The sequence below is a fragment of the Emydura macquarii genome, unplaced genomic scaffold, assembly GCF_026122565.2.
Source record: "Emydura macquarii macquarii isolate MOO-44397 ecotype Brisbane River unplaced genomic scaffold, CSIRO-AGI_Emac_v2 contig_295, whole genome shotgun sequence".
In the NCBI taxonomy this organism is placed as follows: domain Eukaryota; kingdom Metazoa; phylum Chordata; order Testudines; family Chelidae; genus Emydura; species Emydura macquarii.
Window position 1 is genome coordinate 3,309,667 of NW_027130432.1, and position 18,807 is coordinate 3,328,473.

At 38.7% G+C, this 18,807-nt stretch overlaps 1 protein-coding gene across 1 annotated transcript in view; it reads left to right on the forward strand.

Annotated features, from left to right (window-relative positions):
* Nucleotides 1–18,807, forward strand: part of TENT4B (terminal nucleotidyltransferase 4B) — a 52,648-nt gene that overhangs the window by 15,238 nt on the left and 18,603 nt on the right. Inside the window, exons 2-3 of the mRNA XM_067550761.1 lie at nucleotides 3,459–3,582; nucleotides 14,128–14,174. Of these exons, the coding sequence (XP_067406862.1) occupies nucleotides 3,459–3,582; nucleotides 14,128–14,174 (171 nt within the window). The remainder of the gene's footprint in view (nucleotides 1–3,458; nucleotides 3,583–14,127; nucleotides 14,175–18,807) is intronic.

The following is an 18,807-nucleotide window of genomic DNA, read 5'->3' on the forward strand; positions in this document are numbered from 1 at the left end:
TGGATGCTTTTCATCTTAAACTAAATATTTAGAGTTCCTCATGAGACATTTGTAAACAAATTCCATTAATCCAAACAAACTGTTTAAAGACAGTTACTTTAATAGTAGACCTTGATTGTCATTTAATACTGCACTTATAAACTTTAGTTTGTTTTCAGTGCAATATTCGTATTGAACTCATTAATTTTAATTAGATTCACACAGATGAATCACTTTGTATTGCACTGAAACGTGCTTCTGTCTAGTTCTATTTGTCTTGGCCTGTCTAGTCTAGTACTTTTTGCTAGTGGTAGTTATGGGATAGGACTGTATGGTAACAGGAGTTATTGATTATTAGAACTTGGTGTCTGCCTTGGAATGCTCATTGTTTCTGCCAGTTTCAGTATAGGGAATCTTAGCAGTATGGACTTCTATTTGGAATGGGTAAGTTACAAATATAGCTTTACTCAAAGGGTTGATCAACATTCTCTTTAAGAGTGTAGTTTTAGAGTATACCTACACTGCACCCATTGGCAGCGGTGTGAGAGTATGCGTAGCTACATGCATCTGTGAAAAGCAAGTTCTGTCTACACTGCAGAGTGTAGCTGTACACGTTAGTAAAAGGCTCTGGCGCTGCCTTCCCCCTGCCAGAGCCTTTTGCAGCAGGAATAGGCTCTGGTAGTGGAGAGACAGCCGGACACTACACAGTTAAAAATAGCAGTGTAGACGAGAAGTCACTGCTTGGATGTGTAGAGAACTGTGTAGGGTACATACCCCCGGAGTTCAGGCATGGCTTTACTTGCAAGAACCATGCATCACCATCTGCTATTTATACCTGTGCTAGGGGGTCATTTAGTGTATGTACTCTCCACACCACCATAAGGAGCCTGCAGTGTAGATGTGTTAATGGTCTTTGATTCATGCATTTACAGTAGCTCAAATGTTTCTAAAAAAGTGACATTAGAAAATATCAGTTAATTAGCGTATTTGGTTTCTATTTTGAAAAATGAAGCTTTTACTAATTTTCTCAGATGTCTTTCTAGTGCACTTATGACTTACAGTTGTACATCCTTGTGTGTTGCTTAATTTCCTGTCTCTTGGCTTTGTAGCTTGCACAATTTAACAGATAGCAAAATCAGACATACTAAGTAAAAGTATTGATGTTAACATTTTAGAGGAAATGGAATGTTGTGGTTTTTTTTTCATAATTTGGTTGAATAAATGACCCTGTCAAACAAATACATCTACTTGCATAAGGGTCAGGTGATACATCAAACAATTGTTGTATGTGGATCTATTGTAATTCTCCGAATTATTCTGTTTAATAGATAGATGGTTTTACAGAATTGTTACTACTTGAGTTAACAGGAATGTAGTATCCATTAAGAACTATATGAGACAAATCTGTAACAGTAATCTTTTAAAGCAAGAGAATCAAATTTAAACAGTAAACTGAGTGACAATCAAGTATCTGAGTTAATGGACATCTCTCTCCTTTTTCCCAGAACCACTGGAAACATCCAATTTCTAATTTTTCCTTTTCAAAGTTACAAATAGGAAGAACTAAGTTATCACTCTTTTTTTATTCTGGCAAACAGACTGTTTAACTACCATGCCCTTCCTTTGTCACTGGACTCCTGGCCATTAGCTCTCCTTCTCAGTAATCTAAGTGGTAATGTGACCAAAAAAATCAAGCCTCTCTGTTAACTGTTGGCAATGGAGTGTTCAGACTAGAGTTCCACAGCATGTGCCTGTCACACAAACTTAATTGCCATGATAGAGTTATAGTAATAGAAGAACTTACAAAATATTACCAACAGACAGAATTTCATCAGGATTGCTAAGAGGAAACATTAGTGGTGGACTAGGAGACCTTTGAGAAACCAAATGTTTATGTAAGCAAATACCTCCAAGCAGCAGATCATATACAGTATATTGGGGGATGTGTGGTTATGGTCTCATGTTTAAGATTTGCGTGAAAGGGAGAGGAGGAAGGAGTAAGATGGGAAGATGCAGTTTTGCTGTCAGAAACACTGTTGCAATACCTGAGGAATAAAATGTCCTGCATGAACATGACCTAGTTATGCTAGTATAAAAGACTAAGAAATGAAATTAGCATTTATTTATGTTCTTTGTATAGTTAAGTAAAAATAAAGAAAATATTTGATCCTCTAATCTTTTGTCAGTTTTAGTAATCTACAATGTTACTTGTAACAGGAGAATATTAAAATGTTTCAGACAGATGAGATTTGAATTGTCTCTTTAATCACAGTACTTACCATCATGTTCTTGTCATATATCCTTCACCTATTTCATAACATCTGTGGTATAGCTTCTGTTTTTCAGCATTTAATTATCTATTTGTATGTGGGGAGGTTAGGAAGACTTTTCACCTCCCATTTGAGGACACCAACTTTGTAAATCACTCTCCTTGGCAGTCTATCAGAGCTTCTGGGCAAGATGCATTTGTTTTGACAATTAGCTTTTTAAAATTTTCTCTTTAAAATGCCTAGCTGCAACTATAATGGGCACTGTAGGAAACAAGTGAAATAAACTCAGGAATCCTATGCCAGGGATTTATTTAGTCTTGCAGGAATTCAATGACTGTATAAATTTGGAGGTGTTGACAGAGGGAACATGGGAAAAATAGGCTTTAGTCTTCTAGTTACTCAGGAGGATGTTGCTATGTGCTAGTTCAAATGGATTCACAGAATTCCTGGACTTGTGTAAAGAGACTTGTGTTTAAACAGCTACTCTAAATTGTTTAATTTACTAAAACCCCACCCAAAATGGGGGAAAAAATCCTTTTTCTTAAGCTAATGCAGTTGATCAAAGTGATTGCCAACTTCATTCTATCCTGTGTTCCATTGATGTGTGTACACAACTCCTTTTTAAAACTAATAGGCGAATACAGTGCTTAGTGTGAACGTTTCTGCTTAGCAGTGGGCAAAAAGGTACGCATAATTCAGATGACTCTAACTACAGACAACTGTTAGTTCACATTTGCTTTAATGCCTCAGAAATGATTTTGTATGGATTAACAAATCACTTGTGCTGACACAGATGACCTAGTTGGTGACAAGGGGTTAACCGTTAGCTAAAAGGCTTTTGTTTAAATATTTGGATACTGTGCAGTATGCTGAACTCATCATTACAGAGTTACTTGAAGATTTAAACCTTTATATGTCAGACTGATTTAAAACATGTAGTGGTGCTGTTTTTCACTTTTAGTGTGAACAAAAGCAGCTTTGATTAACTTTCACATTCTTCATAAATGTGATATAAGACTAGCCTATGTTATATAGGTTAACATATTGAAATTAATCTTCCATAAATCTCAATTTACTTTTGTTGAAGGCAGACACCAGTTTTGTTTAAAGTCAGTGTTCAGGGTCCTAGAATTATTTCTAAGCCATTTGAGATAGTAGCAGCCGTTTAATTTTCTCTTTTTGTTAACTTGTCTTTTTTTCTCTCTTCAGTCTTCACGAAGAAATCATTGATTTCTACAAGTACATGTCTCCTAGACCGGAAGAAGAAAGAATGCGAATGGAAGTAGTGAACAGAATAGAAAATGTTATTAAGGAGCTCTGGCCAAATGCAGATGTGAGTAGGACTTGGCGTGCGCTAACAAAAAGCTCTATTTCTACTTATGTCTTTGTAAACAGCTTTTTTTTTTTTGTTACAGTATTATTTTTCCCCATTATTGCAAAAATAACTTTATCACAATTTGACCATATGGAAGATATTCACTATTTCTACAGCACCGTAGTTGAGCATGACACTTTAGACATTGTTCCTATATGAACAAAGATCCTGGCCAGGGAAGCTAAATTAGACATACTGCCAACAAAGGAAGGGTAAGATCTAACCAGAGTTACATATTTGGGTTTTTGTTACCAGGCATCCTAGCTGTTTTTTTGTTTTTGTTTTTTTTTAAATGTTATTTAAGAGTATGAGAGCAAGCATGAATGTAAGAACATGGGGAGGGCTACTTGAATGCATTGAGGTGGTTTGTCCTGCTGGAAGAGAGAAGCTTATTAGGATAGAGGTATAAGAGGTGGTATAGGAAGGAACACATCACTTGGATATAAAATAGAGACATGAAAAGTGTCATGTTGGGGAGCTTTTGAAACTCCAGCTTGATACAACAGGATTACTCAAATATGACTTGAAAATTTTACCTGCAGTCTACAAGCCTGAGGGCTAAGTCTACTAGCCAAAAAGGAAAAATACCTCTGCTGGCATACTCAGAAAGCTAACTTATTTTAAAGGATCAGATAGGTTTGTACCACATTTAATTGTGAGATTTTTAGTTCAAAGAAATAAATTTTTCTACTTAATTTTTTTGTAAATTACTATTAGATCTAGCCAAATAGGAAAAATTGGAATAGCTGTACATTTCATTGGGTTTTGTCTAATAATATTTGACAAATAGCTTTTGTTCAACTGTTGGCCTTGTTGAAGACTACAAATAATCATTGAATAATTTAGCAAATACTGGTAAAATCAAATGTGATATATAAGTATATCATATCATGGCATATCTTTTTCTCTGAAATTATCTTCAGTGTTTCCTCTCTTGGTTGTTTGTTTATGCTACCATCTTCCATAGACTTCCTGTCCCCCTTTCTTTCTCTCAAATCTGTCTCTGCCTTACTTTCTCTTTTCTAACTCATCCTATTAGTCTTTCCCTCTCCTGCCATCTTACACCTCAGGCTTAGAAATTTGACCAGACACCTGATAGCTAATGGACTATATGTATTAGATGAGACAGATATGAAGATTGAGGGGCCCCACTATTCAGGGATTACTCCCATGTGCAAAGCTAATCCTGTCCCACCTCCAGCTGCTGTCGGAGGAGGTGACAGAATTTTTACCAGGATGCTGTCAATGGACCATAACTAACTGGACTCAGTCTTTCATATCTGTCTAGGGCTAGTAGTTGTCTCAACTTGGAGTCGGTCTCCTTTTCTTCCGCTCTTCCAAACCGCATCCAATCATCTCTGTTTGCAGAAAGGGGGAGTATCTTAACTTTTGTTCCCCTTTCCATTTCAGATTCTTTTGGTTGCTTCAGGAGTTGAAGTTCTGTGTTACCCTACAGTTATTTCTGTGAGGGTCTTTGTGTGTTCCCACTCACGGGTTGTACTGATGGTGGAATCTTTTGTTAGCAGTGCCTGTTAGTGTGCCTCAAAAGCCCTTCTTGTCCTTCCCCTCACTGTTCCTGAATGTTCTGAAGGTGAGGCTATAAAGGTGGGTGCCACAATTCAGCAGACTTGGCTTCTTTTAACAGCAGCTGATGAATTAGCAGCAGTTCTGGCCTCTGGCACAGATTGGACAATGCCATAGATAATTTAAGCTTTAGAACTTAATATTTAATGGTTTATTAGTATTAAATTTTACTTCAGAAGTTATTTGTTTTTGTTAGTGAAGGGTAGTCTTGGGACTTTGGTTCCTATGGCAGCATCAAAAAGCTGGCTTTTAACAGGTGTGCCTCTTGTTCCTCAGTCTTTCCAGCTTCTGATTCCCCCACAAGATGCTTAGCCTACTTTAGAGTGACATTCTCTCCCTTGCATTGCTCCGTGTGCAGCACTTTCATCCCCAGGGGACAGAAAGAACGGCAACACAGACGTCAAACATTACTTCTTCAAGGGACTCGGCAGCCAAAGCCTCCAGATCTGCTACTGGATCCACAAATATGCCTAGGTCAGCATTGGCCTCCAACATCGTTTTCCATTTTTTGAAAAACAAGCAGCATAAACCTCTGCTCAAAGTTCCTAATACTAAGAAGTCTGCGGTACCAAAGAAGGACCCAAACCAGGCTGTGTGAAATCTAAATGTAGACACATCTCATTGGACACTGTCTCTGTAAGCAGAGCTATTTCACAGGAGCAACCCCTCTCTGATCAAGAAACCTCTCTTCTGGGGGAAGAGTCAAAGCAAAAAGGGCCAAACACCTGGAGGATGTCTGCTCCACTTGTATCTGTTGGATCCTGAAGCAAGACAGAAGGACCATGAACAGCAATGAAACATGATGCTATTCTATCAATTACATTAGATCCAGTTCTCTGATTTGAATCTATGAGGCAAACTGCATCTGCCCATAACTGTAGAAGCTCAGATCCACCACGCAGATCTGCAACCACATTTTTTTTTGTCAGCTCTGCAAGGAGATGATACACAGATGGGGAAAATCTGAAGAAACTCTCCTTCTCTTTCCTTCTGTATATGCCACCAGAAAAAAGGAGGTTAGAGGGATGTCATACATTTCTAGACATTCTCCTCCTGCCCTCTAAAACTCCTACAGGTTTATCTATAAAATATTTTCCCCTTTCCTACATTTCCTCTGAGGCCCTAATCTCGCCCATAATTTTGGAGTCAGATCTAAAATAGGATCTCCAGTCAAACTTGGAATCTGAACCTAGCCGACCCAGTGAGTTACCACATTTTCCATCACACAGAGAAAGGTATACTGCTAGGCACTCTTAGAGACAAGATCCATACCTTAGCAGATACTGAGATGGAGCCTGGCATGGATTATGGACTAGAATGGCACATAACACCATGAACTAGATGGTCCTAATTGTCCTTCTTTCAGGCATTACCGTAAGGCACGCCATACTAGCTATAACAAGAAACTACCCTCTCCCAGAGGCCTGGGAAGATTTCACCCATCTGATCTGAAGCTTCTGGGTTCATCTATGATTTCTAGGAAGAGAGAACATTTCCTAACTGTTAGATAAAACATACACTCAGAAGAGAAGGAGCTTATGATGCCAGAGGAATATCAGGAAATATACCAAGCTGAAGGACTGACCTCTCAAATCAGGGAATGTGGAGGTTACATCTACATCTTCTCCTTCAGAAGATGCAGTCTTGTTCCAGGAATTACTACTACTCAGAATATCCTTTTTTGTAACAGGGTGAGATGCCACCTTAACTATCCTCAATATTCTTGGTCCTTCGTCCAGGAATAGAATTGTACTCCCAGTCTATGAGGAATGCTTGCCCCCCAATAAGAATGGTATCGTCTACTCTTGCATCCATCAAAGGTTACTAGTTACCTCATGAAGATTTTTTTTTCTTTTTTTATATACATAGCCAGTCCCAAACTTACTAATAATGGTGGTTGCTGCTGTCCAGAGGTTTAAGGCTAGTCAGATACATTCTAGGCCAGTGGTTCTCAACCAGGGGTACGTGTACCCCTGGGGGTACACAGAAGTCTTCCTGAAGGTACATCAACTCATCTAGATTTTTGCCTAGTTTTACAACAGGCTACATAAAAAGCACTAGCGAAATCAGTACAACCTAAAATTTTATATAGACAATGACTTGTTTATACTGTTCAATATACTATATCAGAGGTTTTCAAACTGTGGGCGAGTTCATTTTAATGGAGTCACCAGGAGCCAGTGTTAGACTCGCTGGGGCCCAGTGCAGAAAGCAGAAGCCTGAGCCCCACCAGATGAAGCCGAAGTCCGATTTTTTTTAAATGAGGTGAAACTTGGGGTATGCAAGACAAATCAGACTTCTGAAATGGGTACAGTAGTCTGGAAAGGTTGAGAACCACTGTTCTAGGCCATCTAATAAAGAAGGCAACCCCCCTACCCACAAACACATGCCTTGGGTGGAAAAATATTTTTATCCGCAACCTTGGGCATAAGTGTCAAATTATCAAGCAATTATGACATACTACCAATAGTCACCTTTGTGAAAAGATCATGGTATTTTCAAATTCTGTCCTGAAGACAAAAGGAAGTTAGTTGATGCCCTGATTTCTGCAGGGCAACTTGCTGCAAAGCATGTTCTAAGAGTTTTATTTATTTTTCTGACACAATGCAAGGGCAGTAACTTCAGCCATTCTCTGACATTCTGCTTGGCTCAGGTCTTAAGGCCTCCCTCTAGAAACAAAAGCAAAAGTGGAGGAGCTCCGCTTTAAAGGAGGTGGCTTTAGCAAAAAAACCAAAGTCCTTGGGAAAACTGAAGGACACTGGATCTACAGCCAGATATTTGGGAGTATACTAGCAACCAAGAGGGAGGTTTGGTGTTCCTGTGTTCAGGTTTCAGAGACAGCAATTTCTATGTCATCTTCATCCTACTTTTCTCAAAGATGCCACTGCCCACATCAAAAATATCCTCCTCAGTAACAGCACCAGTAAAGGAGAGTGTCCTTTACACAGGGTTTAAAATAAGAAAACCTTGGAGTTATCTTCTTTGCCAGGCCTTTGGCCTCTGGTTTTGATAAGAAGTTTGAGAGCTACAAACCAGTATTGAACCAGATGACCTCCACCTCTTCTCCCCTCAGATGTCTTGTCTCAAGACTACACATGCCTAGCTTTTTAACTTTTCCTCAAGGGTTAAGTTTTCTAAACAGAATCTTTCCAGGTTTTGAAGTTAGGCTGACTAGGCTATAATTTTCTGGGTCCTCTTTGTTCACCTTTTTAAAGATAGGCTCTGTGTTTCCCCTTCTACAGTTTTCTGGGACCTCACCGATCCTCCATGAGATTTTGAAGATAATTGTTAAGGGTTCTGAGATTGCTTCAGCTAGTTTCTTGAGTACACTAGAGTGAATTTCTTCATGTCCTGCTGAATTGAATACTTCTAATTTACCTAAATATTCTTTAATCTGTTCTTTTCTATATTCTGGCTTGTGTTCCTTCCCCCTTCCTGTTAATATTGTGTTAAGCATCTGGTCACAGTTAACTTTTTTAGTGAGGACTGAAACAAAATAGGCATTAAACACTTCCGCCTTCTTGATGTTATCAGTGATTAGCTTTCCTTCCCCACTAAGTTCAAGACCTCCGCATTCCTTCATCATTCTCTTGATCTTAATATATTTATAGAACCTCTTACTGCCTTTTATGTCTCTGTGTAGGTGTAACCTCATTTTGGGCTTTAGCCTTTCTGATTTTGTGCCTACATACTTGTGCTATTCTTTTGTACTCATCCTTTGCAATTTGTCCATGTTTCCACTTTTTATAGAATGTGTAACTCAAAAGTATTATGGACTTTTAAGTTAAGGTCTTTAATTGGGGTGAACGAATTAAACTCTAGCCTAATTGTCTAGTTTGTGCCAAAAGGTAAACTTTGGTTACTGCACCAGGGCAACACTGCTGTAGATGATAGTTAAGGTTAAGATTCTGTCATGAGTATTTTTAATAAAAGTCAGGGACAAATCACGGCTTCTGTGAATTTTTGTTTATTGCCTGCAACCTGTCCCTGACTTTTACTAAAAAATATCCTGGGGTGGGGGAAAACAAAGCTGCTGGGGCTTGCAGCTGCTCTAGCCTGCTACTTCAGTGGGCTGGCCACTCAGTCAGCCACTCTGTGGTCCAGAGGCTGGCCATCCGATCAGCCTGGCCCATTAGCTATTGGGTAGCAGCCCCCGAAGTCACGGAGGTTCTGGAAAGTCATGGAATCCATGACCTCTATGACCAAATCTTATCCTTAATGGTAGGGTAATGCTGGAGCTCATGACTCCAATTATTGTTGTAATTTTCATCTTGTAAAATTTTTGCATGTGCTTTCAAATTTAAACTGTTGTTTAATTTTGAATAAAACATTACAGTATTAAATTAACTCTACAGAATGTAATTTAGAAATCCAATGTCGTTTCACCTGCCCTAAGGATGTTAATGGTGGGTGTTTCACTGGGGGAAGCTTGAATGGTACCTGGTCTCCATCCTGGCTCTAGGCAGTGCTGTTCATATGTAAGTTTTATTTAAAAAAAAACCCTGTAAGTCTCAGATGTGGCAAATCTAGTTACAGCGTAACTTGAATTTGAAATTAACTAGGCCCAGGTCTACACTTACGGCGGCAGCCGACGAGTTACGCAAGCTACGCAGAGTAGCTTGTGTAACTCCCGTTGACTGCTGTGCTTCCCTTCTGCGCGCCGTCTTCACTGCACTGCACCGCACTGACGGGAACTATGTTCCCGTTGACACACCGCTACACCACTTAAGGAGGTGGATTACCAGCATCGACTTCCTGATCAATTGAGCGGGTCTACACTGACCGCTCAATCGATCCAGAAAGATAGATCTGACAGCGGCGACTTTGTCGCCGTCAGTATAGACATACCCTAAGATTAAATGTGCTTATATACTTTGACACTAAAACACACAACCAGCAAGATGTAAACACCCTGACCAAGCATGTGTTGAAACCAGTCATGTGCGCGCACACACAAAAACCCAGTTAGTGTCCCCATGAATGAAACTTTAAAAACAAGACATGGCACATATAATGTATTCTTCCCCTTTGCATTTAAGAAAAGGATAAAAAGGTGGTAGAATAAAACTATAAATCTTAAAATGTAACGTTATTTATATATTTCAGCAATTGTCGTTTGCTCTCTTACTTGAGGGGGATATGCTTAAAAGGAAACATTCCTAGTAAGTGAGAATTGTTCTTGGCATCAGCCGGGTTCCTCCATAAGAAAAGCTTTAATTACATTGAAACTGAACAACATTTAGTGATTTTTAAAGTGAGGACATTTATAATAAAAGAATTTGACAAAGTGAACAATAAATCTTGCTAGTATAGTAGGCTCTCGTTAGTAGCAGCATATTTCTGCATGACATCGCTTTTGCTATGTTGCTTCAAAGCGGCTGTTGCTGTTATAGGGAGTGTCATCTGACCAAGGTTGTATGAAGAGTTGAGTGTTACTGAAGGGGTGGGGGCAGCCATGTTGGGGGGAGGGGAGATATGAGGGGAAGGACTCCAAGTTTGGGGGGAATGGGACAGGGAGCCCCAGGTTGGCAGGGGAACCCAGTCTGCAAAATGGCTGAGCAAGTGTGGCTGCCAGGGACAAGCTGAGGATGCTTTTCCTGGCAGCTTCATGCCCCATCCTGGTGAGGGATGGCTGGCTGGGGGGATGCCTCCTAGCAAAGACAGAGGACACACCCACACCCCACCGCTGGCAACCAAGATGGAGGGGAACAGCTCAGTGCGTGGGCGTGGGGGATTCCCGATACTCACCACTGCAAAATAGCACACACACACACACCCCCCACCCCACACACACACACACACACACACACGCTGCTGTCTGTAAGCCAGAGTCTGAAAAAAGGAAAGGAAATTTTCCAGCTGCCCTTCTGCTGCTCTCCTGACCCCAGCTTCCCCCCTTGAAAAATCCCTCTCTTCCAGACCCTCCCCCACAAACTCCTGCCTACATATGCTGTCCATGCAGACTGACTCTGTCAGGGAAGGCAAGCGAACAGGGCTGTGTGCTCTGGAGCTGCGCTGATGGGCCAGAGTTCAGAGGGGAGTGGATAGATGCAGTTTGGGGGGTAACATTCCTACATGCCCCCCCATCTCTGCCCCTGGATATGACATCACAACGTTGTAAATGTTGCTCTTATGCGGCGGCTATGTTGCTGTTACCAGGTGGACAATTCACAGTAAGGAAAGTGGTCCCAGGGGAAATGTTGCTCGTAACTGTTGCTCTTACAAGGTCTTGCTGCAAACAAGAGTCACTGTATTGTATAAACAAAAGTTGTCATACAATAAAATTAAGAGGCAAGCTTGTCATTATTCTTAGCTGTACTTAGATATTACACAGTCCTCTGTTGGTCAGAGAACAGTTGATGTTGCATACCTTGTGCACTGCAATTATGACAATACCATAGTTGGATACAAGACGAGAAGTAGTAAGCTTGTCTATTTAAATTGGCAAACATAAAAGTCACTATTTTAAATGTTGTGGTGTGGGAGGGGAGAGAAATATAAATGGGCTTACAAAAGGTTCCTCTTTTGCATTAACTTGTGAGTGTTGTCAGGACTTGTGTTTTATTAGAAAGAATACATTTGGATACATTGCTTGGTAAAGGTTTCTTCAGAAACATTAGCATTGTGTTAATGTCTGCAAAATCCAAGACAAAAGGAAGAAGTCAGTAAGGCTTGGTCTACACTAGCAACTTAAATCCACACCCCTGAGTGATGTAGTTATACTGACCTAGCTCCCAGTGTAGTCAGTACTCTGTTGATAGGAGGGCTTCTTCCTTAAACCTACTTATTACCACCTGTCAGGGAGGTGGAGTATCTGTGCTGACAGGAGAGGCCTTCTCATTAGTGTAGGTAATGTCTTCACTGAAGGATTATAATGGTGCAGCTGCATAAGTGTAGCATTTTAAATGTAGATGTGTCCTAAGATTGCAAAGATGTTGCCAAAAATATAAATAGTTTACATGCAACCAAAAAAAATGCACCTGCACCAACACAAGAAAAATGCTGACATATAGTACTAATAGCACTCATAGCATACTGCGAAAATTAGTGCTTGCAGTACTTCTGTGAGGTAGATAGTAATATATCATATTTGGGGTAGCATAAAGGTATGAGTGGCTAGAGAGCTAGAACACAAACTCTTGTGCCTGCGTATATTATCAAACTCTGATGTCTATCTCTAGTTTTATTATTTTAAAAAATAGTTTCACACACACTGAAGTATTTCTTATGATTCTGTCATTGGAGTTGGGGCATCATGTACAAATTTGGTTCACGTTTTCAGCAGTTTCAATCACTATTTCGAATACTTTCAGGCCTCTTGTGGAGTTGATTATTTTTCACTGTTGCTAGTTAGTTGCTGTTTCGGACTGTTGTGCAAATACGTACTTGGGTAGTTTTCTGCACAGTGAAGCCCTGTGGCCCCTTGCTTTGCAGTAGTAGAACTCTTTGCTGTGCATTTCAATGACAAACTCAATAATAAGGGTCTCAATGGATCCCATTACAGCCTGGTGGATGACTTTTTTTTTTTTTTTAATCTATGATTTCTTGATTCTTTAGTACCTGGATTAAAAATCTTGACATTCTGGCTTTAGGGAAGCCAGTGCAGTCTGTCCTGTTATGAGAATGTATGCATGCTTAAGCACTAAGTTTTGTTTTTATATATATATATAATTTTTTTTTTTTTTTTTTTTAAATGTTTTACCTTGGGCGCAAGGGAGCACAAAAGAGCAAAGGCAATGATTTAAAACCATGAGAAGAACTCACCTATTTCTTTTAAAAGTACATTGTAGAGTACCAAGACATTTATTTGCAAAACACTACAATTTTTCTGTGTATCACTATGCCAGAAAAATAATTCCCAGAAGGAGAATATAAATCAAATTTAAAAGGGTAATTTGAAGTGTGATTGCTGTGAATCAAGCAAGTAAGTGAGAGATTGATCAGATCAGACTATGTGCCTCTCTTCATGGTGGCTCTAAGAGATGTACTGTGGAGCCTATATTGCTGAAAGTTAGACCAAGTATAGAGAGTTTACTTTCAAATCCCAGCAATGCACCATTGAGAGCTGGTGCACAAACCTCACCATGAGACCAGGCTGAGCTAATTAGAACATGGTTTTGGACACCCTATAATGCGACATGTTTACTTGTACTATATCTTCACTAAAGCAGTGTGTTATGCGTTCTTAAGAAACGATTAGGTATTCTGGTTTAGGGTTTTTTTGTTTGTTCTGTTTTTTGGGGGGGTTTTTTTGGTTGGGCAGCAATAACCATATGAATGCCACTTGTGCAATTCAGAAGGAATCTGATTTAGTTCTTACTAATTTACTGATTTAGTTCTGAGAAAGATGGGATTATCCAAGGGTGTGTATCTGTATCCTAATACAATGTCTAGAAAAATTCAGTTTAAAAACAAGTCAATTTTAAGTTATGAACACACACAAAGCAACAGAACTGGTAAAACTTTTTTTTCCCCTCCAACCATATTCAATGTTTTGTTAAATGTCTCTTGTTTTGTGTGGTAAATTGGAGTCTGACATGAAATTTTTCTGAATTTGAAAATTGTAAAATGAGAGATTTGTAATGGAAAAAGATGATGGAGCTAGAACTCTACTATCATGAGCAGCACTTTAATTAGAAAAAATATTTACTCTGATACTGTCTTCTAGCTGTACAGTTGCTTACTATCATGAATATTTTTAGACCTATTACTGCATTGCTCTATTTCTAATCTTCTTTTAAAGGTAAAGATGTAAATACTTGAGTTTGCCAAACTCCTGTTTTATGATCATGTTAAACATTTCAGTAATACCTAAAACTGCCAGTGGAGGGTAGCAATAGTCAAACTTTACTAATCACTTAGTAGATAATTGTCAGAATTTTAAAAGGTGCGTTCTAATGCCCTATTTCTCTATTACAGGTGCAGATATTTGGAAGTTTTAAAACTGGTTTATATCTACCTACTAGGTTAGTATCTTTTCAGTAACTTCTTATACAGTGTTTATACATGTTTTGATGTCTCTTACTCTCCTGTTTACATTTATCCCCCATTGCTGTATGTTGAAGTTGTGTGCACTGAGATAGATAGAATACTGTTCCTGGGGTGGAATATGCACTTGTCATCCTACTGTCTTCCTAACTACTGGTTTATATCATGTATTTTGTATCCATATTACATTCAAAGCTCACTTGTATACAGGTATTTTTATAGAGTACTCATTTCAGTGATGTTTAAGATTTTGCCTTTTCTGAAAGACTTTCTCATGCTTTAAAATATCTGACTATCCCTGAAAACTGCTTAAGCCTAAAGGTAAATATTATACTTTTCTTCAGTTCTCCTAATCAAATACACTATGAAATATAAAGAATGATTGATGCATGATATGAAATAGGACACATCCACCTGTTTAGGTCCTTCTTGTATTAATTTAAAATTTGACCCCATTGATATTGATTATCAAGAATAGACTTAATTTTGTAATTCAGCCTAATTACAAGATTAAATCAAACCAAAATCTTAGCTTTATCCCTACTTCACTGTGATTTTTCTGGCATGTGATAAACCTGACATTTGAGGTAAAGTATTAAGCTATTTTTCATATTAAAAGAGAAGCTGAATCCCATTTTTAGAAGAAGAAATTAAAACAATATTGCCTAGTTAGTTTGGTTGACATAAATGATTGTAGATGTCTTTGCCTACTAAGATCATAAGAATTCAGGCTTCTTTTTGTATAATAATGTAAAAAATAGCCTTCTATTTTGTTAGGTTTATTGTTTACATAACTACTTAAATCAAAAGAACTCTTAAAGCTATCAACATCAACACTAATCAGATGTTGAAGATGAAGTGTGTCTATTTAGTCGCACTCAGACGTCTGTCACTGAGATCTAAAGGAGCTAACTGCAGACTTATCTCAGTCCATTAATAATTTCCACCTAAAGAAAGTTCATCACAAGATCACATTAAGATCTTGTATGTAGGAATTTGAAATAATTTTGCCAATTAAAAATGTAAAATATAAGTAAGCTCCAAGCACTGATGGTTACAGGATAAAGTCCTACGAGCAAGTCAAAGGCTGTAATTAACACTTTATTTTTAAAGGTGTGTAAAGTTTTCTTGGTTTTTTTCCTGTGGAACATTTCAGAATGAGTAATTAGTTGATTCCCAAACCTGACTACAACATTCTTCTCTATTCATAATTATTGTTTCTCATCTCCTCTTAGGAAGAAAATGCTTAAATAAAATTAGAAACCAAATTAAAGAAAACTTTGTCATGGAATTTGTTTTGACTTGTGGAGCAGCAAGAAAGAAATCAAACTGAGTTGCTAAATTCCTGGCCAGTAGGTCTCTCAGAAGCATAGGTCCCCCAAATAAACATGCTGCCTGCTTAAATTTGGCTTTGTTCTTTGTTTTTTCAGACTATTTGGATTAATTAAAAATAGATTAGGTGCTGACAATGTAAGAAACATATGCATCTTTATTCACTGGTCTAATAGACTTAATTCCCTTGCTGCTCTAGTCTTGATGCTTGGCATTTGTTCTGAACCCTTCAGTGCTTCAGATTTTGATTATAATTTGTAAAGTTGGTTTTCATTCTCTACCAAAACTCAGTTGTAAGAATTTAATTGAACTTTCTTAACTCTTTATGCAGTAGTGAGAGGCACCTCTGTCTTGCTTGCTTGTTGTTCTGGAGCTTGCCTACTTTGCTATTCAGAAGAACGCCAATGCTCAGAGTATTTGATTTAATAAAACAAAATGTTAGGCTACCATTGTATACTGTGCTTCAATCTTCTTTGTTATTAGTGTCTAACAGTCACACAATTTTCTTTTGATTTTCTTCATTAATCTCTAGTTACATAGTGTAGATCTGAGGTTTTCCTGTTAAACACCCCATTGGTGGCCTTTTTTGTGTCTATTCTTCTAAAACAGAATCCCTTGAATATCCAATTATTTTAGTGCCAAGGGCTAATTAGATGATGATTGTTCATCTGATGGGTTCAACTTGTGTTGGCCTGCAGGTAATATGTATTATCAGGATGTTAATATATTGCTCTCTCTGGCCTGGTGTATGCTAGAAAAATTCTGTGTCTGTATGAGCAATGAGTTTAGCACTGATTTAGCTGCAAGCATTTAGCACCATTTCAGAAGAAATGTTTTTTCTGAGGAGGTTTTAACCATATCTTTCTGAAATGTGCTGAATGCTGCTTGTCTTGGTCAGCTAAAGGCATATAGTTGGTGTGACCCATCCATGCCTAGGGTAGTAGCCACCTGAAAATGCCAAGGTCAGGGCAGGCTGTAAAAGGAGAGCAGATTCTCCCAGCACTGGTGGGTGACACTGAAGTCAGACTTCCCAACCAGCCACAAACAGTGCTTCTGATTCCCCACACTGGTTATCAAGAAGCCAAAATAAAAACATACACAGCCCTCTTTACTGTATTCCAGTGTCTGGCTCCCAATCAGCCACTAGGTCCAGTAAAGAGAATAGTTATTTAAAACTTTATGCTCTTTACCAAAAAGGTTTCTCCTGACCCCAAAGGGTCAGCCACAGTACCAGATCAATATAAGTTTAGATCTTACCCAAAATACCACGCTGCCAGCCAATCCTTTAGTAACTAAAACTAAAGGTTTATTATAAAAAGAAAGAAACAAACTATAAGAGAAATGTTAAAGGATTAAAGCAATCACATACATACAAATGATTTGAAAGCTACATATATCAGGTTTCTAGTAGAGTTGTGGAGTTTGCAGACTTGTATAGTCCCTCTGGTATACATCCAGTACCTGGATGGGTCTCAGTCCTTTGTTTCACAGCTTCAGTTCAGTTGTAGATGAATTGATCCAGAGGTAGGTAGGTGGCTGAAGGCTGAAGATGACTAAAGACAAAATTGATGTGTTGCAGCTGCCTTTTATGTCCTTTTCTTTTGCCATGCTGCTTGTGGAATTTTACAAGAATAAGATGGCATCCAGAGTCACATGACTAAGTCCTGGTGACTCATCAGGTATATCCCTGGCTTCTCCCCCTGGGCCCATTGTATCTGTGAATTTCCTTAATGGGCCATTAAGTAGGCTAGTATTGCAGCCATCCTGTCTGGGGTGTCGTCCAGACACGGCACAATTTGAAATACAGATATATCAAACAGATCCATAACTTCCATTACATATATAACACACAAATATAAACATCATCATCTTACTTAGCACATTATAGCCTTTCTAAAAGTATCTGACATGGCATATCTCATGTGAACTACTATGATTTTGACATATTGATGTCAAACAACATAATAAATCCCAACCCCCCCCCCCTTCCCCCCAATCTAGCTAGCTTGACACCCCCAACACGAGATTGGTGTAGAAAGGAGTAATCAGAGCTCCTGAATACACCTCAGGGGCCCCCCCTAATCCAGCCAGGGTCACAGTTGGATTGGTGTTAAACCTGTCTGTTGCTGATACTGATTGTCAGCAATGGATAGCTTGTCTCTGTGCAAATTGTAAAGTTCCTAATATGGTTTCTGTCAATGAACAGAATTCTAAAATCTGCATGAAAATAATTTCTAAAGTATTGTAAGATAGATTTCCCCAATATTTTCCCCTCTATAGTTTACCTGGTTCTTCACCAATAAATTGACTTGCCAGTTTGTATAGGGCTAAATCTCTCCCTCTTCACCAAATCAGGCTGGTCTAGTGCCTGATTCGAAAGCAGACTTTTAACTACAAATCAAAAAATAAGCTTGGTAAAATGTATAGCTCAGCTTCTTCAAAGCCTCCCAAAAAGTCTTCACTGTTTTTTAAATTTTAAAGACTCTTTTGGACCCTAATATAATTGCAAACTGCTCTAGGCACCTTTAAAATTTCTATTAGAATGCCCATCAGGGCTGTGATTACCATTAGATGAATGCTATCCTTGCTGATTCTGAAATCTGTTCTGTCTGAGGACACTGATAGTTCATGCACACAAAGAAACCATTATGTTTTTCCTTGAAACTTGTAAGGTAATACTGGATAACTAACAGTTCTATCAGTTGATTGATCTGCTCCTTTTCATCTCCTGCAAACCTCATCTACAGCTCAAATTAGGCTCCTATGGAGCTCTCTCTCCTGCAGCTAAAGATGCTCTGACTGTTAATTCTAATCAGTTGCTCTCTTCAACTGCAGAGGAAAACTACCGAGACTTAGTTAAAACACCTTAAATAACTAACTCACTGGTTCCCAAACTGTGGTCCATGACCCCAAATGGGGTCATGCCATCAGCAGATGTGGTCACAGCAATCCTTAGTATGTGGAGGACACCAAGCTGTCTGGTCCTGGCAAGAAATACTTCATTAAAATGGGGTCATGATGACGACAAAAAGTTTGGAAACCCCTGAACTAAATACTTACTGAACCTTTTTCAAAATTCTGCTTCAGTATTTATTTAGAGAATAGGTGTGTAAACTCCCTTGGTGAAGGGTTTCATCTTGGATATTTCTCAGTGCATTGGGGGTGGGGCTTAGCCAGTTTGATGTCAAGCAAGGCTGAAAGAATCCAAGAATTTCAAGATGGTTCTATATATTTAGAAATTACTCTGATTAATGTAGTCATTACATCAACTATTTGCAT